Source organism: Hippopotamus amphibius, chromosome 1 (assembly GCF_030028045.1).
Source record: "Hippopotamus amphibius kiboko isolate mHipAmp2 chromosome 1, mHipAmp2.hap2, whole genome shotgun sequence".
NCBI classification, from domain to species: domain Eukaryota; kingdom Metazoa; phylum Chordata; class Mammalia; order Artiodactyla; family Hippopotamidae; genus Hippopotamus; species Hippopotamus amphibius.
This window is the reverse complement of record NC_080186.1, coordinates 95641166-95668121: the sequence shown is the minus strand read 5'-3', so window position 1 is coordinate 95668121 and position 26956 is coordinate 95641166. Positions and strand designations below refer to the sequence as shown.

Sequence of the window (26956 nt, the reverse complement as noted above, 5' to 3'; positions counted from 1 at the left end):
AGTGAGGGATGGGGGAGGGAAGGATTGGGAGTTTGGGATTAGCAGATGCAAACTATTGTATATAGAATGGATAAACAACAAGGTTCTACTGTATATAGCACAGCAAGCTATATTCAATACCCTGTGATAAACCATAATGGAAAAGAATATGGAAAAGAATATATATATATGTATCACTGAGTCGCTTTGCTGTATAGCAGAAATTAAACAACATTGTAAATCAACTACGTTTCAATAAAATAAAAAAAAAGAAACACCCACCATGTAATGCTGAGGAGCGATGGACAAGTTCAGAACAGAACCTCTCTTCTTTAAAACCTGCATTTTTAAAAGGTATTTTCACTGGGTATAGAATTTTGTCTTTACAGTTTTTTTCCCAATTCTTTAAAGATGTTGAGGCCCTGGCTTGCATTATTTCTGAAGAGAAGTTTACTATGATTCTTTGTTCCCCTGTATGTAATAATCATTTTTTCTTCTAGATGCTTTTAAGGTTTTTATCTATCACTGATTTTAAACAATTTGAATATGATGTGCCCTTGGTGTAGTTTTCATTGTGTTTCTTGAGCTTGGGATTTGTGAACTTCTTGGATCTCTGGGTTGATATTTTTCATTAAATTTGGGAAAACTTTGACTATTATTTCTTCAATTTTTTTCCATTCCCACCCTCCACGTCTACCAGAGACTCCCGTTGTGTGTGTGTGTGCATGTGTGTATGCATAGTTGCTTGAAGTTCTGTAGCTCAATGATGCTCTGTTAATTTTTTTTTTTTTTGCCTTTTTTTCCTATGTTTCTCTTTGGATAGTTTCCACTGGCTATGTCTTCCTGTTTGTTAATCTTCTCTTCTGCAATGTCTAATTTCCTGTTAATCCTATCTAATGTAATTTTCATCTCAGATGTTGTAATTCTCATCTCTAGAAGTCCAATTTGAGTCTTTTCTTTATATCTTCTATTTCTTTATTTAATGTTCATCTTGCTCAGTCTAGCCTCTAACTTCTTGAATGAACATATGGAGTATAATTATAACTGTTTTAATGTCCTTAGACTTATTATCTGTGTTATCTCTGGGTCGGTTTGATTGATGTTTCTTCTCATTATGGGTCCTGTTTTCTTGCTTCTTTGCATGCCTGGTTATTTTTTTATTGACTGTTGGACATGGTGAATTTTTTCTTCTTGAGTGCTAGGTATTTTAATATTCCTATAAATATTCTTGAACTTTGTTCTGGGACGTAGTTAGGTTCCTTGACAATAGTTTGATCCTTTTTGGTCTTGTTTTAAGCTTTTTAGGCAAGGCTAGAATAGCATTTAGTCTGGGATTAATTTTTCTTCATTACCAAGGTAAAAATTTTCTGAGTAGTCTGTCCAATTCCTTGTGAAATATGTGGCTTTCTACTATGGTTGTTGGGAACAGGAATGGTTTCTGGTCCTGTGTGAGGCCCAGATATTGTTTCCTTCCATTTTTTTCAGGTGTATTTTTCCCTGGCCTCAGGTAGTTTCCTCAAATTCATGTGATGATTAGTACTCAGATGAAGATTTGACAGGGTGGTTAGGGAGCCCCCATGTGTAGATCTCCACTGTTCTCTTTCTGTACAGCTCTCTCCTCTCATATACTACACTATGAACTCTAGCCTCTTAGGCCTCCCCAGACTATCAGTTCATCTCTTCAAGTGAGGAAGACCTCTGGGCTCTGCCTGGGCTCCCCTTCTTTGTACTGTGGCCTGAAAATTATCTCCGGATGGTAAGCTAGGGCAGATGTAGGCCCTCATTTGCTTCTTCTCTCTCAGGCATCATTGTCATTCATTACCGGAAGTCCAATGTCTTGAAAACTATTGTTTTATATATTGCTTTTTTTTTTTAGTTGTTTCAGGTGGGAAGGTAAATCTGATCCACATTATTCCATCTTGGCCAGAAGCAGAAATCCTCTCAGAATAGAACTTTTACATTTCATACTCATTTCTTTCTCTCTCTCTTTTTTTTTTTTAGCTCTTTATTGGAGTATAATCGCTTTACACTGCTGTGCCAGTTCTGCTGTACAACAGAGTGAATCAGCTGTATTTATACATATATCCCTATGTCCTCTCCCTCCCGTGACTCCCTATCCCACCCTCCCTATCCCACCCCTCTAAGTCATCACCAGTCATCGAGTTGATCTCCCTGAACTATGCAGCAGCCTCCCACTAGCCATCTACTTTATATTTGGTAGTGTATATATGTCAATGCTACCCTCTCACTTCATCCCAGCTTTCCCTTCACCCCCTACCCCGTGTCCTCAAGTCCGTTCTCTACATCTGCATCTTTATTCTTGCCCTGCCACTGGGTTCATCAGTACGGTTTTTTTTAGATTCCATATATATGCGATAGCATACAGTATTTGTTTTTCTTTTTCTGGCTTACTTTGCTCCGTATGACAGACTCTAGGTCCGTCCACCTCACTATAAATAACTCAATTTCATTCCTTTTTATGGCTGAGTAATATTCCACTGTATATATGTGCCACATCTTCCTTATCCATTCATCTGTTGATGGGCATTTAGGTTGCTTCCATGTCCTGGCTATTGTAAATAGTGTTGCAGTGAACACTGTGATACAGGTATGTTTTTTGGATTATGGTTTTCTCAGGGTATATGCCCAGGAGTGTGATTGCTGGATCATATGGTAGTTCTATTTTTAGTCTTTTAAGGAACCTCCATACTATTTTCCATAGTGGCTGTACCAATGTACATTCCCACCAATGGTGCAGGACATACTCATTTCTGTCTTGGGGAAATTAAGTGGATCTGGCCTTGTCTTTTCACTTCATTGTCCTCCTTTTCAGAGCTTTGCAAGTAGCTCTTCTAGGAAATGAATTTAATATTTATTGTCTTCCATGTGCTGTGCTATATATTAGCAGCTAAAATGAACAGGCTTGGTCCCTGCACCAGATGGGCTTCAGATCTAGTGAGGGAGGCAGACAAGATTCTTGTTGCTATAATTAAAAGTAATACATGTTTTGAAATATCTAAGATGCTACTATAGTGTACGGTGACATGTACATTGTGTTAAACACGGTAAATAATCAAGTATTAGAATTAATGGCCTTTTGCTGACATTTGTAAATTCTGTCTCCTAACTGTGACTAGGTTGTCCACCCTTTTGCTGGACACGTGTAATTCTCCCGTTGAAGGGGTAGGATTGTATCTGTGGTCTTGATTCCCTGATTCTCCTGGATTTGACTCCTTTCTATATGACCTTTTCTTTCTACCTGAGCTTTGGTCTGTTGTTAGATCTGATTTCATTTTTCTCTTTTACTTTCCCCAGTGTAAGAGTGGTAAAAACTGAAATATAAAAAATCAATTGCATTTTTCTCTAGGTGGATGAGTTTTTTCAGTGAGTTTGTGCATTTTCTTTTTCTTTTTTTTTTAGAACTTTATTTTTTATTTATTATTATTATTTTTGGCTGCCTTGGGTCTTCGTTGCTGCACACAGGCTTTCTCTAGTCGCAGCAAGTGGGGGCTACTCTTCATTGCGGTGCGCAGGCTTCTCATTGTAGTGGCTTCTCTTGTTGCAGAGCACGGGCTCTAGGTGCTTGGGCTTCAATAGTTGTGGCATGCAGGCTCCGTAGTTGTGGCACACGGCTTAGTTGCTCCACGGTATGTGGGATCCTCCTGGACCAGGGCTCGAATCCATCTCCCCTGCATTGGCAGGCAGATTCTTAACCACTGCGCCACCAGGGAAGTCCCAAGTTTGTGTATTTTCAAAAGTAAAATTTTATTGGTTGTTGGGAAGGGAAGGGAAGGTTAAGGGTAGCAGAAGACCACAATTGTAGTTAATGAATTTCACCTGCATTTTTCCAGAGGAACTCTGGATGATGGATGAGGTCAATTTTCCTTTGATTTGTTTGGGTTAAGTTGAGGGTTGCTAGTGTCATCTAATAATCCTCCTCTTTCTGTGACTGAGCAATAGGAAGACGTGAGTAATGCCAGTGTCTGCTGATTGGGTCAGGAGTATAGAACATTGCCTGAAAAGTGAAAGCTTGATCAAGCTAGCCAGAGCTCCAGTGATGGAATTTTTCTTTTATCCTAGTCAGCTGTTGTGCCCAGAACCTTTCTTGGAAAGATAGCCTCTGTTTAGATAACTGTTAGCCCACGTGATCTATCTGGTGTTTGTGGAAGCTCTGGATATTCCTGCTTCTCCTCAAGGAGCTCATTGATGTAATTTCAGACACTATCCTCACTCAAGAGAACATGCTGTCTTGCTCTATGTGGCATCTTACAAGACACACTGTTGTGTCAGTTTTTAAGCTTCTGGTTCCAGATGCCTCTAGCAGACCTACTTTTTCTCAGATACTTGGCCAGCTTACATGTATGAATAGCCTTTCTGTCCTGCAGCGGCTGTGAGAAGCTCTGAGCGTTTGAGAGTTAACCATTACTGAGCAAGCTGTCTGTGTGGCACTGATTGTGCTATTTACAGAGATTGTACAAGAGATTCTGTCGACCTCAAAGATACTTTCAGTACAGAGAGAAATAGCATAGGTGAATTCAGCAGCCCATTTAGGAGGACCACAAAAGAATATTAGAAGATAAAGCAAAACAGTGTTTTGAGTTCTTTTTCTTCAGACTTCTCTGTTTGGGTTGGTGGTTTGAGTGATCAAGCAGCGGGAATCCCACCAGCTGCTTATAGACATGTTCTATTTTGAGATCAACTTTGTGGTTTGGGAAGGATGTGTAATCATTTTCAACAAATGCTTATTGAGCGTGCAGAGTATCATGGTAGGCACGCATACCGTGACTATAAAATTATATCCTCAGCTCCTAAGGAACTACTCATTTGGAAAGGCAGGGCACATTTAAGATTTTTAAAATCTTAATAATATATGTCTTCATAAAAGAAAAGCATAATTATCAGCATTTAGTAGAAATATATACTAAACTACTAACTCCTCTGGGTGGTAAGGGCTATGCTACTATATACATTTCTATATTTCTATATTTGAAGAAATTTTTACCAAGTGCCAATGTTGCCTTTTCGGTATTATTTCTTAATCAGTTGAAACAGTGATAGAGACTAGTAGATTATACACTGTTAACCTTGAATATCTCTGTGTGGTAGAATTGTGAATGATTTATATTTTCTTTATTGTATCTCTCTATTATTGTCTACATTTTCTACAGTGGATATATATTATTTCATAAATAAAGAAGAAAGTATTTGAAAACCAAAACTCAAAAGCATCTACAATAATTATTATAACTACGTTTCAATATGATAACTACATTTTGGACATAACATACCAGCTTTCCCTTTTTTGTCTCCTCACTCTCATCACAACTCTAAGTTTTTTATATTATTAATAATATTATTATTGTTGTTGTTATTAAATAAAAAGCTGAAACAAGAGCATTTACTCATGCTTCTGTCCCTTGTGATTTTGGGTGAGTTAGCCTAGAAGCAAAAGGAATCCAGCTAGTAGCTATTCAGCTGTACTGTGAAGGCTGTTTAGAAAAATTTAAATTATGCTGATTGGGTTACAATTATATCTGTCATTGTGGGCTGTGATCTCTTGTTTTAAAATATCCTAGGAATAGTTTCTATATCTTTATATATTTAGTTCTGTTGGAGAAAGCAAATAGATTATCCCATCTCCCCATCTGATACAGTGAAGAAAACTCTCATCTGCTTGGCTTACTTTGTATGACAGAGAATTAAAACTTCCAACTTATTTGTAATTCAGGTTAAATAGTTAAATCCTATCTCTTCCAAATTTTGTTCCAGGAACCCAAATCCTCTTATAATTATAAACATAATTAATTTGAAAGTGATAGTGTTCTGTGTTATTTAAAGAAGTCAAAGATTGAAGAGGAGATGTCATTTCTAAATGAGTTTTTTTTTTTCCTCCTTATAGCATGTATTTGATGATCTCAGTGGCTCAGTATCCTTGTCCTGGGTTGGAGATAGCACTGGGGTAAGTAACGTTTTGAATTCGTTGATTCAGCCTAGCAAGAAGATGGTGTAGATTTGGGGGGTTTAAGCACTGAATGTTTTACCGTCTGAAATTGTCTCCAACCTCAATTGTAGAAAACGCATGTTTGCTGGACAGACTTTCAGAAAGCTGTGATCGGTTTGGTTTTGCTTTCGAACTGGGAACGTCTTGTGACCACCTTCTTCCATAATAGGAAGATGGACACCTTTTTAGTCCTTGGTGGCTGCTTGGCATCAAGATGAACAAGAAGAAGAAAGAGGGAGGAGAGCGCTGTATGTGAAGAGGGAGGCTTACAATGCTTGGGAAAACGTCTGTGTGGGAGCGGAAAACTGCACATTACACACCTTGGCATTTTTCCTCCAAACTGTATTGTTCCTGTGTCCTTTCCCACAGTTAGTGTTGAAGTACTGTGGCGCACATGGGCTTATCACGGTTAGCTCCATGTATTGTCCCTTCCCCTGCCACAAAGGAGGTCCTGCCAGGATTGTGGGGATTGGAGAGTTAACAAGCTCTTCCTAACCTCTCCTAGAATGTAGCTCATCTCCCAGTAGGAGGGATGCTGAGGACTCATTGGCCTCAGGTCTTGAATGAGGGCTTGGCATCACCTGTCTCTGTTTTTATCCTGTGTGAACAAGGGCAGGGGCCGTAGCTCATGCCCCTGTAGTATTCCAATGATGTGTGTGTTGGAGCCCTGAGGCACGTGATGGCTGTATCACGAGCTGAAGGAAGTATAATTTTGACGCTGAAGAGCAAATTATAAATTAATTAATTTTTAAGTTCCTGGTAGAATTTCTTTAAGCATGTCTCATTTTCTTCTAAAATTTGAGTTGTTCCTTATTTCCCATGATTTATCCATTTGTATATCTCCAAGATTTCTTATTATGTGGCTATTTGAGATTCCCTAGCCTCTTCAAATCTATGACAATCTTATTTTCATGCGTATTTTTCTCTAGAAAAATACTTCTTAAAAAAATTGATTTCGTGGAGAACTAACAGCAGGGAGAAGAAGAAAAGGACAGATGTGACATAGTGACCTCTGTTAGAGCAGCCGCCCTATTCTAGCCTCTGTAAGCAGAGAGATTATTCTTGCCTGAGAATATTTTACAATAATGTGGATCCAAAATAGATAAATCCTTCCTTTACTGTGATGTGGAGTTGATTAGCACTGTCTCACTGCTTCAGGTGTGGGTGATGGGACCATCTCAACAAAATGGGTTGAGATTGTGAGTCTTTGTAAGCCCTAATCACTTGGTCCTTCTTGGTTTTCAGATATAGTATTACAACATAGGGTACTACGAAGCAGGGCTGTTGGCAGTTGTTCAGATGTTGCATGCATGTAATTCGACTGTTTCTTATTGACCACACGCTTTTTGTCTCTCCAGATCATTCTAGTCTTGACTACCTTCCATGTACCACTGGTAATTATGACTTTTGGACAGTCCAAGCTATATCGAAGGTGAGATACCTAGCATGTGACTGGGGCATTTGACTGAGTAACTTATTGTGAATGTAAGTTCTCTGCTTCTCTAGATATGATGGGTTCTAACAGTTGATTTAAAAGATCTTCTAGGGAATTCCTGGTGGCGCAGTGGTTAAGAATCCACCTGCCAATGCAGGGGACATGGGTTCAATCCCTGCTCCAGGAAGATCCCACATGCCGTGGAGCAACTAAGCCCATATGCCACAGCTGTTGAGCCTGTGCTCTAGAGCCCAGTGAGCCACAACTATTGAGCCTATGTGCTGTAACTACTGAAGCCTGTGTGTATAGAGCCCGTGCTCCACAACAAGAGAAGCCACCGCAGTGAGGAGCCTGTGCATCACAATGAAGAGTAGCCCCCCGCTCTCTGCAACTAGAGAAACCCCATGTGCAGCAATGAAGACCCAACGCAGCTGATAAATAAATAAATAAATTTATAAAAAAATAAAAGATCTTCTAGCCATCTTAAATTTTCACCAGACTGTCACACTCAGCACACTTTTTAATATCTATCTACTTAGCAACCTGAAGAAGTATGAAAAGGGATCTAGTTCCAAGGAAATTAGGTTGACCTGACTGAATGGCAAAACAGTAAAGGAAGATGAAGGAAGTGTCATTAGGGGTGTATGTGTGTTGATTTAAATGGATATTTATTTGTGGGGAGGTAGCATAGAGGTTAACCATCTTTCTATTTATTATGAGCACAAAATGGTTTTTATACCCCTGAAGTGACAATCCTTACTGTACCTTCCAAGTGAATTTTTTATTTTTGGCCGTGCTGCAGGGCTTGTGCGATCTTAGTTCCCCAACCAGGGATTGAACCCAGGCCCTGGCAGTGAGAGGGAGGGGTCCTAACCGCCTGACCTCCAGGAAATTCCCCCAAGTGAATATTTTTTTACCTAACATTTTGAGCCCCAAACAGATTGTTTTTAGAGCAGGGGGAGGTTCTCAGGTCAGACCTACTGAAGATCCTGGTTGTGATGGTGGTAATGTATGTTCTGGAACCATAGTATATGCTGTGATACTCACAAAGCTTTAGAGTTATCTTCTCAGAGGTACAGCTTGGTTAAAGAGTAGGGTTTTTTACCTCACCCATAAGATTCAAAACCAGCGAACTCCCAAAAGTTGTTGATTGTCTTCCCAGTCATTTATGTCTATCCCATTTTTCCACTAGGTACCTCAATAAATTTGACATTTCAGCAGCTGACATAGAAATCTACCCTCAGGGCCAAAGGGTCTCCCAGGAGCTGTCATACTTTCCTCAGGGCTCTTTACTTCATTGTTGATCTTGGCCGAGGTGGGAGTGGAACTCAGAGGTAGATCAGCCCAGCCTCCCTTCCCCAGGAGGTGACCCTTGACTGCTGCTCCTGAGCCTGGAGCCAGTGCGCTCTGCCCTTCAATACAGTGACTTTAGCTTAAAAATAGGCCAAGAAGGAATTTCTATCTTGGAATTGTTGTACACTCCATGAAGGCAGGTTCTTGACTAACTTGGGGTTCTCCAGCAACTAGCCAAATGCCTGACATATAGCAGGCAGGCAGTATATATTCATCGAATGAGTGAATGCCTTGCCTTCTCTAATAATATTTTTATTTGTTTGATAAGGATTGACAATATATTATAGAATCCTAGTTCTAGAAAAGGCTATAATTTATAGGCAATTTTGTTTATTAAGTTAGAACAGTAGTTGAACCATTTCAGAGAGGTGAAAAGTATCCTGTTTTGGAAGGAAAAAAAAATGCACTAAAATTTTTGTAACTTTAGTAACTTTCCATTTTTAAAGGAACTTTGCTGTTGTAGAATCTTTGTTTATGATACAGTTTTTCTTACCAACTTATCTTTCACTAAAGAAGCAATACAACCATATTATAAGACATTTGGAAATGTTAAAAGAAAGAAAAAATTCACCCTAAAGTCAAGTAATCTTATTTACTGTTTATTATCTTGATTTTTCCCCGTTAATGTTATACCATGTGGCTGTATAGTCTTAGGAAGCAACATGGTACAGTGTAAAGTTGCCAAATTTTTTGGCATATAGGCCTGGGATTGGATCTCAGCATTGTCATTTATGAGTAGAATGAACTTGGGCAAATCATTTAGCTTCCCTGAGTCTTTTTTGTCATCTATAAAAGAAAGATGATAATAACTGCCACCTTAGAGCTGTTGCGAGTTATGCTTTGCAGTGTCTGGCATGGAGTAAACTTGGTGGATATGGTGTGTAGCCAGCATGTACTGGCGCCTTGGTACCAGTGTTTAAAATGAATTGAAAGCTTTCCGTACCAGCTGATAAAAAGTGATTGCCTGCCCCTAGATGCCTCCATGGCTTCTACCCATGCACATCCCCCAGCCCACCCCCGCCAGCATGCACATGTTACTAACACCTGGCATTGCGAACTATAACCATTCTGATTGGTCAGTGCTCATACCATGATATTTGTCATATTCCCTCTGCTAGTAACTCATCATTTTTGTTAGATTGAAAGAATTAATTTAAGCATTACTCTTTTGGACACTTAAGTTGTAGCTAATTTTTTCACTAACTGCTGCTGTGATAAATGTCACACACATATGTCATAGAAGATGCCTGTTTCCAGGTTATTTTTTGGTAGCAAATGAACACCTCCTCTCTGATTGATCCCTGCATATTTTGAAGCCTTTACTAAACTCCTCCTCTTGGTTGAATTATCTCCTAGATCTGTTGCTTCAGCCACTTTTTTGCTTGCCTTCTGAATTCACTTTTTAGTCTCTACAGTGCTCTTTAATCATGTGGCTAGAACTGAACTTGACAGACCTGAGTCACACCCATGGGGAGTGAAATATGTTTTCATGACTTTTTCTCCTGTCCTTTTGCTTTTCAGTGTTATGCTTACTTTGAGACAACCCCAAACAAAATAAAACGGTATCACTGTCTTACTGTTTAAATACCTACTGTTAAATACCTACACCTGACTCAGCCCTTTTCCGTCCTCTATTTGTCTAGTCTTGTGAGAAACCACTAACATACTCCTTACCAGAGAGTAATCCTGTTTGGTTTTTTTTTCAATTTTTTAAATAAATTGATTGATTGATTGATTGTCATTTATGGTCTTCGTTGCTGCGTGCCAGCTTTGTCTAGTTGTGGTGAGTGGGGGCTACTCTTCATTGTGGTGCACAGGCTTCTTATTGTGGTGGCTTCCCTTGTTGCAGAGCATGGGCTCTAGGTGTGTGGGCTTCAGTAGTTGTGGCACATGGGCTCAATAGTTGTGGCTTACGGGCTCTAGAGCGCAGGCTCAGTAGTTGTGGCTCACAGGCTTAGTTGCTCCGAGGTATGTGGGATCTTCCCAGACCAGAGCTCGAACCCATGTCCCCTGCATTGGCAGGCAGATTCTTAACCACTACACCACCATTCTGGAGGCTGGGAAGTCCAAGATCCTGGCACCCCCAGATTTGGAGTTTGGTTAGGGCCCACTTCCTCATAGAAGGCACCTTCTCCTTTAACCATGCAGGTAATTCATTCCATCTCTTTGGGAAAACTAAGGAGGTCAGGCAAAATCCCAGGAATGTTTAGAGAAAATCCCTCTTCACAGAAGCCAGCAGAATTTGAAGAGGTGTTCCTTTCACATTTCTCCAGCTCTTTGTTCTCTTAAACCATTTGGCTTCATGATTAATATCATTCCTACTTGTTTCTGGTATAGTATTATGTTACTAAGGTTCTTTTTCTTCATTTTGCACAGCAGGTTTGTTTGGTTGGTTGGTTGGTTGGTTTTACCAAGGTCATTTTGAATATTAATTACTTCCTCCCTTCTGTGAAGTGAAAACTCTTCCAGAGTTTAGGTGGAAACTGTAAATATGCCTTGTTGCCTCTCCAGCTGGGCTGGCCTGGCCTAGTCTGAAGTGACTCATGTTGTTGGACACACCAGCCAAGAGGCACATGTTGCTTCAGAAATGGGAAAGGGAGGGAGCAGTGCGATCAAAATGAGTCCTGAATGTGCTGAGCTTGCCCAACTGAGAAATCAAAGCCTGTTGAATCTACTCTGCAGACTCTTCTGTTTTTCGCCGCTTTAATGATTGTATTATTTATTGGATTATCTTTCTCTGCTAAATCTTTTGTGGTCAGAGGTTCATTTGGGATTCAGATAGAAGGCAGCTAATCACATGCCACTGCCATGGCAGTACTGCATTGAGGTGCACACAAGGAGAAGGAAGTTGTCTCTGAGTTAGAGGGAGCATACTTCAGTCATTAGCTTGTGAAAGAGGATTGTTGAAAGATTTGGGAAATAAAGTCCCTAAGCATTGATGATTGGATAGAATTGAATAATATATTAATATCTTCAATTAAAAGGAATCATGTTTGAATGGTGTAAATTTGATTCTCTGTTAAGGGATATTAATTCATATAATAGATTAAAAGTACATTTGCCTCTCATTTGCAAATATAAAGTTAAAAAGGAAATAACTAGGGACTTCTTTGTTGGTGCAGTAGTTAAGAATCCACCTGCCAATGCAGGGAACATGAGTTCAATCCCTGCTCCAGGAAGATCCCACATGCCATGGAAGCAACTAAGCCCATTCGCCACAACTACTGAGCCCATGCATCACCACTACTGTGCCTGCATGCTGCAACTACTAGAGCCTGTGATCCACAACAAGAGAAGCCACTGCTATGAGAAGCCCTTGCACTGCAACAAAGAGTAACCCCCGCTTGCCACAGCTGGAGAAAGCCCACGTGCAGCAATGGAAGACCCAATGCAGCCAAAAATAAAATAAGTAAAACAAAAGAAAATGGAAATAACCAGCTATAGTTAAGATGATAATTTGATTTTTGGCAGCTAAAAGATGTTTGCATCTTTTTGTTTTTTGGCCCTTTGAATCTAACCTTTCATTGTAAGATTAACTTGGTAAAGCATGTGTAAGCATTCTGTACAGCAAAATTCTGTACCAAATTACCAGAGAAGTGTGGGGCTGTTTTAGTTGTGATTTCTATTTCCTGTTGATAGTTGTTCAAATTTTGGAAATTAATAAGGGAATCTCCAAGAGATTTCACATTAAAGTTTATTCCATAGTCAGTGTAAGTTTTTCAGGATGTTACCTGAGGTTTAAAGAAAAAAGGATAACTTAAAGATATACAACAGACATTAAAGCAAAGTTCAGTAAACCAGCTTCTCCAAGACATCTTATTATGACAACCTTTTTAATGATATGCTTGGTTCAGTTTTCACTGCAGTAGATTATCAACAATGACTGCATATTTTAGTTACAAGGTTAGCATAAATTCCATTTACAAAATATATTTTCTTGCTTTTTGTTTCTTAAAGAAAAAGTTTATTGAAATATATGATGATGGCATTTAACTGAACTCCACTTTCACAAACTTAGGGCATATAAAAATCATGAAACTAGGTGGTTTTCGTCACTGAAGAGATATTCCCATGAAAATACCTATTCTTAGGGTAGTCTTGTCAGTCAAAGCAAAATAAGGACCTCAGATAACATTCATATTTCTTCTGATAAAAAAAATTATGATTTTATTTACAATATTTTACCCTCTTTATTTTCCCACTTGTATTTTCAAAATTTCTATAGAAAACATGCATCCTTTTCTCATAAGGATAAAACACAATGAAATATTAAATAAAAACACATAAGGTAGCATCAGACAGTTGGGGTGAAAAAAAAGAGACTGAAGTATTAGGAGTTCACTTTGTTGTAAATTCACATTCTGCCAATTTTACCTGGCAGTGATTTCAGGTCTGTGATTCTTTTGGCACATTTTAATAAGCTACATTCTCCTTATTGATCTTTTAACTGGAAATCTCAATCCAGTCAATTCTTATTATTCACAATAGTTATGTTCTACAGTCTCCGTGAATACTAAATTAGTGAATACTGAACTATTGCTCCTAGGGGAAATACAGAATTAGGTACCTTATGTGTATTGATTCATTAACATTGAGCTTACAACCAACTCATGCCAGAAAGAAGTTTATCTAACTCATATGTTTTCTCCAGAAACACAAACAGCACTTCAGCACTATGCTTGGGGGCTACATAAACAGCAAAGCACCAAAAAAAGGCACAAAAATGCAAAATGCATGGTACTAAATAGACTGTGAGGAAGATACCCATGAATAGTATAAGAGCTGAAACAAGAAGGCAGAGCGGCCCCTTGTTGGACCTCAGCTGGAAACATGTGCCCTGGGTGACTCAAACTTTTCGCTGCCCTGTGCATGTCTGCAAATGACTAGGAAAGTGCCGTGAGTGTTGATTTTGGGGTTACAAGTCTTAGTAGGCAAATTTGCAAATATGAAATCCGTGAATAATGAGGATTAACTGTATAAGCTTTCCTGGTTAGTGAAAACTATAAAACTATAATTTTTTTTAGAGTTTGTTGTCATCTTTGTTGCTTTTATAAATAATTTGTAGTGACTTAATCGTGGCAAAAATGAACTGAAGAAGCAGAGAAATGGTTAGGCCTGAAAACCAACCAAACAAGGATATTTGTGCTTGTTTGTTGAGAAAAGTAAAATGTAAGATTCTCTGAGATATTGTAGGATTCATTTACTGTTACTTTTCATTAAATGTCTGCAGGTCAAATGCTAGGTGTCACAAGTTCCTCTATGTTGTAAATGAAAACTATGCAAGAACAAGGATGTAATTCTTGGCTATTGACATTTGGGTTGAGGGTCAGTCAACATGTGATTCTTTTGTAAAAACGCCCTCCTGAGTCCTTCATCTTACTAGGAGTTTTTATGCTATATCTTACCAGAACTCCATGTGATGATTACTTTTTTTCCATTTATTTAAATGATGTCTAGATTTTTCTTGTTCTTTGGGGCTAGTAGACTCTATTCAAAAAATATTTGTATTCCAGCACTATTTTTTTTGTTATAAATGTGCATATTTTATGCATATTTATACCACAGATATAAGTAAAAGTGATCATTTATTTTTAGTAACCAGAAAGAGGAGATAGTAGGATACTAGGAGATATTAGGATTGACGTATAGATTTGTTATTAAAAGTTCTTATTATTTCTAAAGCAGGTGGTTTCACAGGGCTTTGTTAATGTTTGACTGTTGTTTATAACTGTTATTATCATATGGAATTTGAAAAGTGATTTATTTTTCAAGGTGTTTCATTGATTTCCTCTTCATGATATATGATGTTTGCTGATATATATACTGATAAAAAATAAAGCTACTATAAAGTACTATATTAAAATATATCCCTGGGCGCAACATGGCCTCCACAAAACCCTACTTAAATCCCAGCAGACTGATACTAGTTCATTGTGCTCCATTTGTTTAACTGGCCGAAGTATCAGTTGTAGCAGATGACTTTTTGTTTTGCTCATGTTGCTTTCTTTTTCTGAAGGGCAGGGATGTGTTTGTTGTGCCAAGTTCTTGAAAAGCAAGCAGACTTGCCAACAGGTTTGTGGAGGTTCCCTGGGATATCATGAAGGAGGGGAGATTTGTAAGCAGGTGATAATTGAGCCACTACAAACCCCTTAAGACATTGTCTGAGCTATTGATATGTGCACTGTGGAGCTAGGACTTGTTTATGCATATCTCTTGGCCTGCTGTCAGGAAGATACGAACTCTCCTCGTACTCCAAAGCCAAGAAAGGGTCATATAGGAATCTACTGAGTGGTACCTAATCCCTACCTTATTTATCTAGGACTTTTCTCTGTGTATGTTCTAAGAGATGGGAAGGCAACTTAAAGTCACATGTAGATTGCTTTAGTATACTGTCGGGGACCTGTACAGACACTCAGAGATTCTTCCCTCCTGCTCTCTCCAGCTTCCTCTAAGCTGATCTTTCCTGCCAGGCCATAAGCCCTGGCAAGAAAGAGAGAGACCACAGGATTCCTTACACATTATTAAAAGTTGTCTCAAGTTTGGGGCTGAGAATTAACTGAATTGGGTTGTAGTTTCAATTTTGCCCTTAATTAACTGGTTGACTTTTGATGAATTGCTTCCCCTTAAGCCTCTTCATGTGTGAAATGAGGGAGTTGGACACGATGGTCTCTTCAGTCCTTTGCATCTCATGTTCTGTGGTTTTGAGATTCTTTCTTTGTTAAGGCTACTACCAAAATTGTGCCATCTTTTAAGTCATGTATTCTATCAGTGAAGACCACTGTACACTACGTTTATCACTGGGCAACTAAGCTGCAGTACCCCATGGTCATTACTCATGCACATTGAAATTCAATGAATATTAAGATTTAGCATTATGTATCATGTTATAACGGAACTGTGCATAGTATTAAACCTGTCAGAATAAGACAGCTACTGACATTTTTCTTTTATTATATTTTGAAATCTAAACATGGAATTTAATACCTCTCAAAGATATTGTTGGTGGGACTTCCCTGGGGGTCCAGTGGTTAAGAACCCACTTTCCAATGCAGGGGATGTGGTTCGATCCCTGGTTGGGGAACAAAGATCCTACATGCCGCAGGGCAGCTAAACCTGTGTGCTGCAACTCCAGAGCCCATGCACTCTGGAGCCCGTGTGCTGCAACTAAGACCTGACACAGCCAACACTTAGATAGATAGATAGATAGATAGATAGATAGATAGATAGATAGATAAATGATATTGCTGGATTGAACCTTTGAGAAAAGCTTCAACAACCCAAGAGTTGAGGTTTTTTGTCTTCCCTAGCTGTGTGCTGCATGCATTAGGAGACTTGTGCCTCGGGATGGTAACTTTGGTGAGGGATGTCAAGATCTCAATTCAAAGTAGCTTAAATAATAAGGGAATTCATGGCTCATAACTAAATACAGAGGAAGGATGGGTTTCAGGATCAGTTCAATCTAGGGTCATAGGCTCTGCTTCTCTAGAATTCCAGAATTACCTCAGCAGTACTATCCACTTATGTTGGCTTCGTCTTCAAGTTGTGCTCTCGTTGTATCAGAATCCTATAGCATTTTTTTGTTTTGCGTTCACATACTACAACATGGGGGTTTCTTAACCTTGGTGCCATTGACATTTGGGGCCAGATAATTCTTTGTTTGGGGGACTGTCCTTTGCATTGTAGGATGTTTAGCAGCATCCCTGGCCTCTACCTACAAGATGCCAGTGGCACCTCAACACTGAGTTGTGATAATGAAAAGTGTCTCCAGACATTACCAAATGTTTGCTTCATGGGGTAGGGGTATGGGGCAAATATACCCTGGTTAAGAACCACTCATCTAAAGGAAGACAGATCATTTTATTAGGTGGTTGTCTTAAATGTGTTTCCAAGTAGATCCCAGTTCCCCCCTTTTGTCTTACTGGCTCAGCCTGGGTCACTCCCTCATTCCCATCACCCATGAGAGGTTGAAACTTTCTTCCACTAATCAGTCCCACCACTGGGGGTAGGGATAAAATCAACTTCCCTGAAGCTGTAACCTTTTGAGGAGGGTGAGTGCCTCAGTAAAGTCAGCAAGAGTGATGGAAGCTGGGTGGGAACCCAACAGTGTCTATGACCTCTGCATTCTAAATTTGTCTTTTTTTTCCTTCCTCTCAGTGAGGACTATGGAAAGAACTTTAAGGATATTACAAATCTGATCAATAACACTTTCATTCGGACTGAATTTGGCATGGCTATTGGTCCTGAGAACTCTGGAAAGGTGAGACTCATTCATATATATATATATATATACACACACACACACACAAACCTGTGCATGATACCATATGCACGGCTGTCAGATGTTATTTGAGTGATCCAGTGATACACAGCAATATATTTAGTTTACTATTACTATATTTAAAAATTAAACATGATTTAATACTGATCACAAAAGAATGGAATTTAGCACACAGGTTCTTTTTTTGGACCCTGTCCAAGGTGCACCAGAACTCTTCATAATTATGTGGTGGTGGTTCAGCATTACAAGGTATACATCTTTTTTTTTTTTTTAAAGCTCTTTATTGGAGTATAATTGCTTTACACTCTTGTGCCAGTTTCTGCTGTACAACAAAGTGAATCAGCTGTATTTATACATACATCCCCATATCCCCTCCCTCTCGTGACTCCTTCCCAGCCTCCCTATAGGTTTACATCTTAAGACAACATTTTTGTCTTTGGGGAAGCTGGCTAATCTCAAACTGACCAGGCTCTACTTTATAGATATAATTCACTGGCTTAATTCAGAACAGTATTTTTTGATAAGACTTGAGGAGTAGAGTGTACCAATAAATCTATTTTTGTAGCTCTTCTTACTTTTGGAACTAAAATTTTCTTAACAGATATCTGGTGAAAATAGTGCAAGAACTTCCTGTACTTTCACAGTACTATACCCTGATTCTGAACTTCCTTCTCCCTAATCAGGTGATTTTAACAGCAGAGGTGTCGGGAGGAAGTCATGGAGGAAGAATCTTCAGATCATCAGATTTCGCAAAGAACTTTGTTCAGACCAATCTCCCTTTTCATCCTCTGACTCAGATGATGTATAGCCCTCAGAATTCTGATTATCTTTTAGCTCTCAGCACTGAGGTAAGTTTAGTTGAAGAACTTGTCTTGCCTTTTGCATTTTTATAGTCTCAAAATATACTGTCTTAAAAGGACCCTGTAAGTAATGCTTTTTATGTTGGACTGTTTTCTAGTGACTTCTTATGGTATGAAGTATGCATTTTTTGCATTTTTTTCCTATATGATAAAGGGCACAATTTTCATGTGCTACTTATTCTAGATAAGTATGATGTCTAGTTATCATTACAATTTTTTTAAAAAGTGAATAGATATGTGCTGTTGGAGTAATGAACTAGAAAACAGTTTAATGCAATCATTCTCGTTCTACAAGGGACAAGCATAAATTGTCAAACTCCTAACGTTATTGTTCCTTTCCTATGGCCAAACCACATCTTTCTAATTTTTTGTTGTTAGGTTCTCAGTATAAAAGCCTATTGATTTCTGCCTTTGACACCCATGTATTAAATATCCAGAGTCTTAAATCCCTGCACCCCATCACATTCCTATACTCTCCCCAGAAACCAGTGTCCCTCCCTGTCCCTCCCGCCTCTCTTCTGAAAGTTCCCTGAGGAGCAGCTCAGTTTTTCCTTTCCTGGAGGGCCAGTCTCCTTTATCATGGATATTAAGGGCCCAGAGTGGCTGAGTTGTTAGACTATGATAGTCATAATTACACTCTATATTTATATGGCTCTCTCTCATCTTGTTGCTTAGAGTGTGGTCTACTGACTAGCAACTCAGATAGAAACCCCTGGGAGGCTGGTTTTAGGTACAGATTCCTCGCCTCGGCCCCAAGCCAGATATAGTATGTCAGTGACTTCTGGTCGCAAGGTCACTAGTGTTTTTAGCAAGCTCCCCAGCTGAACCTGTACAGTAAAATTTGAGAGCTATTGCTGTAGTGACCATTCTGGGCACAGAAATAGGATTATCAAATATAGACAAGTTGGGCTGAACAAAGGGATGGCATAGGGAGGAGGAGAAGGGCACTTGGAAGAGAGGTCTGGGCTCTGGGCCTTCTGTGGGCAGGTCTTTGAGCGGAGGTGAGGCTGGAGAGCTCAAGGAAGGTCACAGTTAAGCTTAGCCACAGGAGGCCAGGGGAAGGAAACTAGCCTGCTGGGTAGCCTTCAAATCTTAAAGCAACAATTCCTGGGAATTGTTGAGCTTTCAGCAACTTGAGCTGAAGGCACTTCAGGGAACAAAGAGACCCCCATTGAAATGGACAGAGCCACTGATCTGCCTTTGGCCACCCCATCGCCATTATCAAGTATCTTAAGCTTATTAAACCAGGCTATCCTCAGGAAGAGGCAGGCACAGTCTGCCTTTATACCTGAAATTTCTTCCCATTAAGGGTAAGTTTGAAGTAAAAGTAATCAGGGTGGAGAGGATGGACCAGTTTGAACTAAAGTGCAAATAGGCGATATCAGACCCTTTCCTGTTTCTAAGTAGAATTAGGTGAATTAGAAATGCTGGGAGGTGAACATTACTAGAAGAGGAAAAGTTAAAGAAAGAAGAATGATGAGTGAGTGTGGAGGAGCACTGAAGGTAATTCTGCCTAGATCAGCAGCATTTAGTTTCAGCTGTACCAGGACACCTCTGTCCCACCTCCACTGAACCTGGGCCCACTAGGCTCGTGGTGCCAGTGTAACTGAAATTGTCCGTCTCTGCTGCATTTGAAAGTATTGACCAGTCTCTCCTCCTGGGAACGCCACTTGCTTGGCTTCTGTGATAATCATTCCCTTTGGTTCTTTCCTACCTTCTAACCGTTGCTTCTTAGTCTCTTTTTTAAACTCCTTTCAACCTCCCCTTAAATCCCTATTGCTCATTTTATCCTGAGCAGTCTCTTCCACTCTTACCCTTTTACTACTGCTGTAATGCGTAAGATTCTCAAATCCCCATCTCTGGTCCTGGCTTCTTCCTAGGGCTGCAGATGCCTCTCTTGCTGTCCGCTGGGTATCTCTAGCTAGATGTCTCACAGGTTCCTCAAACTCAGCCTAAAGCTAACGTCTCCCTTGCTCTTCCTCAGACACGTTGTTCTTCCCTTTATCCTTATGCGAACTAAAGATTCCGCAGTGCTGCTTTCCCCTCACCCAGAATCCCAGTGTTTAACTTTCACACACACACACACACACACACACACACACACACACACAGACACACACACAGACACACACACACACACACACACACACACACAGACACACACACACTCCACCCTGCCCTAAAGGAAACTCCATTCACTTCTACGGAATCTAGCATCTAAATTCTTCCTAAGCCTATTCCTCACAGCTGTGGTTTCAGGCCTCACTAACTCTTAATGAACTAATGTGGCAGTGAGTCACTGCTTTTCCTGCTAGTAGTTTGAACCCTCTGAAATCCATCTTTCCCATTGTCATCCAAGTATTCCTCTTAAAAAGTAAAACTGATTGTGTCATTCACCCACTTCAAGTACCTCATATAAAATAAAGACCAGATTCCTCAGCATGGCATAAAAGGAGGGGTCTCCATGAGCTGCACCCACCCTCTCCAGCATTGGCTTCCCATCTCTTCACCTTGGAATGTGTGCTCCATCTGTGTCTGAAGGCTTTAGCGCCCTGCATACACTGAAATGTTTCATCACCTCTCTGCCTTTGCTTGTACTAGTCTATCTTTGTGCAGTGACATTTCATCTCCCATTTGTCTTCTTCTGGTTACACTGCTCATCCTTTAACACTCAGTTTAGCTATTTTCTTCACAAACCATCTCTGATGCATTGTCCTTCCTTTCCCTGCTTTTACCCTGGAGACCTCATTTCCATAACGCTTACCACATGTATTGCACTTTCTCATGTGCACTCCTTGTTAAACTGTGAGCTCCTTGACAGCAGGGAGTGTGTCTATTCATCTTGGTATCCCCAGTGCAATGTCTGATATGGTGCCTGGCACATAGTAGGCACTTCATAAGCATTTGTTATTCTGAACTTCCAAGACCCGAAAGGGGCCCCCATGAACCGTGTGTGTGTCCATGGAGCTCAGGCAGCTTGTATGGAACTTCAGCGTGTGTTTTTACTGTCCTGAATGATTGGATATGAATTATTAAAGGTCATACAAGCAGCTGCACAGGATAAAGCTGGAATTTTGATAAGTCATTTATAATCTTTCAGAATGGCCTGTGGGTGTCCAAGAATTTTGGGGGAAAATGGGAAGAAATCCACAAAGCAGTATGTTTGGCCAAATGGTGAGTAACAGAAGATTCCATCTGTGCAGAGCCCTAAAGCTTTCCTGACGGTGCTGCCAAAAGTCACGTGAATAAATATTGAGCACTTACTGTGTGCCAAGTACTCTTCAGGGTGCCATAAGGGATACGAGAGAGGGGTATGACACAGACCTTGACCTGGAGGAGCTTCTAATTCTGCTGGGAAAGAAGACTGGGTCTCACTAAGTGTTAGAATATAAAGTATAAAACAAGGCACATTACTGAGTAGCTGCTCCCTGCTAAAGTTTATTCTGCGTAAATGGTGACATCAATTGCAGTAGCATAAAATGCAACTTTGATTTGGGGACTTACCTACTTCTCTGTGCACAGATTTATACTCTCTCATCTAGAGATCCATTTCAGTTACATGGAATGTAGTGAGAAATCAAGAAGAAAGCTCAGAGAGCTTCCATACTGCCAGAGTCACCTTGTCCGTGCACCAAAACTCATTCACTTCTCTCGTCCGTCCCCCCACCCCCAGCCAATGTCTGCTTAAAGATGATGTAGTGAAGAAGGCTCTTACTTGGAAGTCATGTCACCTTTGTTCTAATCTAGATCAGCTGCTAGTCAGTGGCTTAACCTCTCTGGGCTTTAGTTTGTTCCTTCTATGAAAGGAGATTTGTTTGGGGAATTTGAGAGATGGTTGAGTAAGAATTAAGAGCCTTCTTACCTCCAAAACTCTGATTAGGCTCAGGCCCTTGTTTAGAGCCTCTTTCTTCTTTCTCTTTGATTAATTTCAGCAAGTTTGTTGATCTGGTTTCCCAGTTGATAGCATGTTGCTGCCAGAGGTGGGGCACATGAATGTGAACAAGCACAGGCCAGCCTGAGAGTCCACTGCCTGGAGCCACATGGAGGCAGGAGAGCTCTAAGAGCAGACAAAGACAGAGAACGCGACAGGATGAAAAGATTTAGTGCTGTGTCAAGAGAACACACAGGCCTCAGTAACTTCCTAATAGGAACACTGTGTTACAGCTTCGTGTGGTTGATGTTCACAAGATGATCCATAATGCCAAGGGAGAGTCTACTATTTAATTAACGTCCTCTACTTAGGGAGACGGGAAGCGTGTGGTATAGACATTGCCAAGTATGTCTACCAAAACTAACTAAAATATTAAAAAATTGTGCTTATGTAAAGCATCCTTTTCTAGAAAATGCTGGTTAAATGAGGTTTTTACAGCACCACTGTGGTACACATGCCACATTTGATTTCATTTTATGTGTTTTATTTTATTGTGTTTATATCTTATATGGTCTTATCAGGAAGGAATTTTTAAAGTAACTATGTTAGCAAATTGTTTGCTCCTGATAGACCTAAAATACGTAAGGTGTGTTTAAATAAGATTATAATAATTTTGATCATTAAAACCCACCTTTACATCCATATATTAAATCACCACAGTGTGCACTTTAAATATCTTACAGTTTTATTTGTCAAGTATACCTCAATAAAGCTGAAACAAAAAACTCATCTTTAAAACTAAAAAGTTATTTTAAAATGGTATTTTTATTTTGTATCCTATACAAGATTTTTTACTTCTGCAAGTTGTTTCTTTGAATAGTGTCTAAATATAAGATCTGGGCTGCTGGTAACTGTTTACTCACCTTTTAGAGCTTTTGGTTTCTAGGAATTTACAATCTAAAGTTCTAAAAGAACATGCTCAGACCCAACACCTTTTTTTTTTTTTTGAGGTACAGTTGATTTATGGTATTATATTAGTTTCAGGTGTACAATATAGTGAGTCAAAGTTTTTATAGATTATACTCCACTTATAGTTTTAAAACATTGGCTGTATTCTCTGTGCTGTACAACATATCCTTGTAGCTCATCTATTTTATACACAGTATTTTGTGCCTCTTAATCTCCCGCCCCCATCTTGCCCCTCCCCTCTTCCCTCTCCCCCATTGGTAACCACTACTTTGTCATCTATATCTGAGACCCAGCACCTTTTGCTAGTGCTAATCTATAAGTGCTGTCAAAGTCTGAATATAGTTCCCTGGAAACTCCCTTTCCAAGTTGGAATTTAAATAATTCAACCTCTGATCTAGTTGTCTGAGATGAAAGAGCTAAATTATTTAGTTCATGCAAAGCATCGAACTAGGTTCTAAGGGGAACCAACAGAGCATAAAACTTAGCACCTGCCCTGCAGAACTCAGTAGTGTAGTAGCAGAGATAAGGCAAACACCGTGCAATTAAAACAGCCACACAGGAGACAAAGGAATGCCAGGTGGCTGACACAGAATGGCACAGGGCTCTCGCACAGCGTTTCTCAACCTCAGCACTACTGACATTTGGACTGGACAGTTCTTTGCTGTGGGGAAAACGCCTGAGCATTGCAGGATGTTTAGCAGCATCCTTGGCCTCTCCCCACTAAATAGTTGTAACAACCCACCTCCCCCAGTTTTGACAACCAGGAACGTCCCTTGGGAGCAGAATCATCGGTGGTTGAGAACCACTCCTCTAGAAATTTGCCGCAAAGACTTCCAGTTAGAGTGACAGGGAACACTTCATGGAAGAGTTAGATTTTAACCTGGAGCCTGACGATTGTGAGGGTAAGATTTGGTCACATTAGAGAAAAGTATTTTAAGAAGAAAACAGTATGAGCAAATGCAAGAGGCAGGTTTGGAGAGTTTAAGGAGACCAGTTTGACCGGCTGGAAGAGTTCACATAAAGACGTAGTGGAGTGTGGAAAATGCCTGGGGCCAGGCTGTGGGAACCTTGATGTGAGGCTGTGAAAGAATTGGGTGCACAACATCCAAGAAGGCTGTTTTGGCTAGTACCCATGGGTGACGCTTATTAGACCTGCTTGGAGCGAAGTGACTAAGGTTGACGCAGTCTGTTAGCAGTCTTGAACCGTGTCTTTCCCTGTCTTTGCCTCATTGTAGGGGATCAGAAAACACCATCTTCTTTACCACCTATGTGAATGGCTCCTGCAGTAAGTATATTTTAGTCCCAGAAAAGAGTGTCCTGGTGTCCATTCATGATAGAACATTCTGGGTTATAAGAGGCAGAAGCATCAAAGATGCTTCCACTCTCTTGTTATTTTAATAGCTAAATATAGCTAGCTGTTAGTGATATTTAAAATCTTGAAAGTATAAACAACTAAGTACTATACTGTGCCTCGATCAAATAAAAAATGCAGGCTATACACAGAGACAGTATACTTAATTTTAGCAATGTAGTTACATAAAGTAAATATTAGGCTGCAAACAATAACAAATTGAAATGCATAGTGATTTCTGCCAAAGAACATGGATTGTGTTTGTGTTGGGGGGAGCCGTTGGCTTTCCAATCAGTGGCACGGTTTCAAAGCTGAAAGCGTAGTCTTTCATTTATTCATTCAACAGATTCATTTCATTTATTCATTCATTTAAGCACCTCCAGTAATACGCTAAACAGTGTTCTCAGGACAGTGAGAGCAAGACACCCAAGGCCTGCTCTCATGGAGCTTAAACTCAAGTAGGGATGTTGGATGATCAACAGGAAAACTGAAACACGACAACTTAAAATACAATAAGATAATTTGAAACTGTGTCATAAAGAAAATAAAGCAGGATGCTGTGGTGTTTTTATGCAACACTGTATTGGAATTAAGTAAACCCTATCTTTCTATCCAATATAAAACTTCACATGTATAAAGTTAAAACCCAAACGTGAATTTCCCATGTCTAATTCTGTATCATTTTATATCGCTACCTGATTAACATGCATAGGATTAAAAATTCTTTTGCTGTAAAACTAAGAACAATTCTAAAACAATTGTTTTGAACTAGAGGCTCATCAGTAAGTGAAATTTTAATTAATATTTTGTCTTGTTTAAGAAGCTGACCTTGGGGCACTGGAATTACGGAGAACTTCAGACTTGGGAAAAAGCTTCAAAACCATTGGTGTGAAGATCTACTCATTTGGTCTTGGAGGACGTTTCCTTTTTGCCTCTGTGATGGCTGATAAGGTGGGTGTTTGCCTCTTCTCTATGGGTTCTGATATTTCTGTAAGTATGCCTCAGATAGTTTTTACTACATGTACTAATGGAGTTTCTTGCCTTTTGCAATATTTAATATCACTGTAAACAGATTTGGGGATGGTTCTTTTTATAGAGGCTGATTGACTCTTCTGGGCTCCTCTGTACTTTGGCCTATGTCACCAGCTGAATTCTGGTATTTGTTTTGGGATATGTAGACCCAGTGTTTGGGCTTTACTCAGACATAGAGTCTGAAAAAAGCAATCTACTTGCTCATTATCCAATAAAAATAATGGAAATATGTAGCATTAATTGAGTACCTACTATGTACTAGTTACTGTTCTAGGTTCTGGGAGTATAGCAGTGAACAAAACAGATAAATGTCCTGCTCTCAGAGTTTCTATTCAAGTAGGGAGATAGACACTAAACTAATAAATATGATATAATATCAGGTAATGATTAAAGCTATGGAGAATCCTGAAGTAGAGGAAATACATAGAAAGTGGCGGGAACTGGAGCAGTGCTGTTTTAGATAGGGTGGTTTGGATGGGTTCTCTGAGATCTGACTGAAGTGACAGCATAGCTGCATGGACATCTGGGCTGAGGAAGCAGTGCGTGCAAGATCCTCAGGCAGGAGCGTGCTTGGAATACTGAAGAAAAGTGAGAAGGGCAGCCTGGCTGGAGTACAGGGAAGCGTGGTCCAAAGATGGGCAGTCAGTGGCCAGCTCACACAGGGCTTTGATAGATTGTGATTAAGACCTTGGCTTCCATTTTTCACATGTTGGGAAGCTGTGAAAGGGTTGCAAGCAGGGGAATGGCATAATTGGCCTTCTCTTTTGACAGCATAGGTGTGCATAGAGTAGCCTAATGGGGCAGGAATGGAAGCAGCAGGAGCAGTGGTGAGAGAGCTGGTAGGTTGGACCAGGCTGTTAACAGTGGGTGAGGGGAGATGTAAGATTGTGGATGTATTTTTAAATGTATCGCCACTAGTATTGGCTGATGGATTAGATGCTGGTTATGAAAGAATAAGATGAACCAGGGATGACTTTAGAGTCTGTGGCTTGAGCGACGGGGTGAATGGTGGTGCCATTTACTGAGATGGCAAAGACTGAAGGAGAAGCAGGTTGTGGGAAGAAAATCAGGAATTCAGCTTTGGATGGGAGATGCCTATTAGATATCTAGGTGGACGTGTCAGGTAAGCATTTGGGTATATGAATCTCCCAACATTATATGGTATAATTATAAGGTATAGTCTCATGTGGCCGTGTGACTAGGTGGTATCTTGTGGAGGAATGAGTAGGTCGAGAAGAGGTGGGAGGGCTGAGCACCTGGTGCCCTGAAGCACCCCAGCACAGAAAGGTTGGAAAGAGACTGGACAAGCCAGCAAAGAGGACTCTGAAGAAGGGACCAATGAGATGGGGGAAATAGGACAGATGATATCATGAAAGCCAAGTGAAAAAAATGTGTCAAGGAGGAAGAGGTGGTTGGCTGTGTTAAACTCAGCTGAGATGTGTAGTTAGATGAGTTCTGAGAATTACCTACTGGAGTTGGAAAAGTATAGGTTGTTGGTGACCTTGATGAAAGCAGTTTCCTTGGAGTACTGAGGTTAAAAGGCTGATTGGAATGGGTTCAGAGAGAATTGGAGATGGGGAGGTAGACATGGCAACTACAGATCATGCCCTTCAACAGTTTTATAATAATCTCCCAGCAGCCCTACAAGTTCATACTGTTATCTCATTTTTTATTTGAGGAAATTGAGTAACTTGTCTAGGATGTCCAGAGATGCAACCCTGATGGAAACCAGACTGTCTAATTCCAGAGGTAGTCACCTATACACCATACTGCTGCTGTCTACAAAATTAAAATTCTACTGTGTGCTTTTGAACTCTAGTTTGTACC

The 26956-nt window shown here is 40.0% G+C and overlaps 1 protein-coding gene across 4 annotated transcripts in view; it reads left to right on the top strand.

The window, feature by feature from the left end:
- Positions 1-26956, top strand: part of SORT1 (sortilin 1) — a 60107-nt gene that overhangs the window by 16104 nt on the left and 17047 nt on the right. For 2 of the 4 annotated variants that reach the window (XM_057725386.1, XM_057725403.1), the window contains exons 2-8: positions 5879-5938; positions 7339-7412; positions 16923-17025; positions 17730-17894; positions 21007-21080; positions 23982-24031; positions 24921-25048. In XM_057725386.1, the coding sequence (XP_057581369.1) occupies positions 5879-5938; positions 7339-7412; positions 16923-17025; positions 17730-17894; positions 21007-21080; positions 23982-24031; positions 24921-25048 (654 nt within the window). Of the gene's footprint in view, positions 1-5878; positions 5939-7338; positions 7413-16922; positions 17026-17729; positions 17895-21006; positions 21081-23981; positions 24032-24917; positions 25049-26956 lie in introns of all 4 variants that reach the window. The other 2 variants (XM_057725376.1, XM_057725393.1) reach the window with 1 other exon arrangement.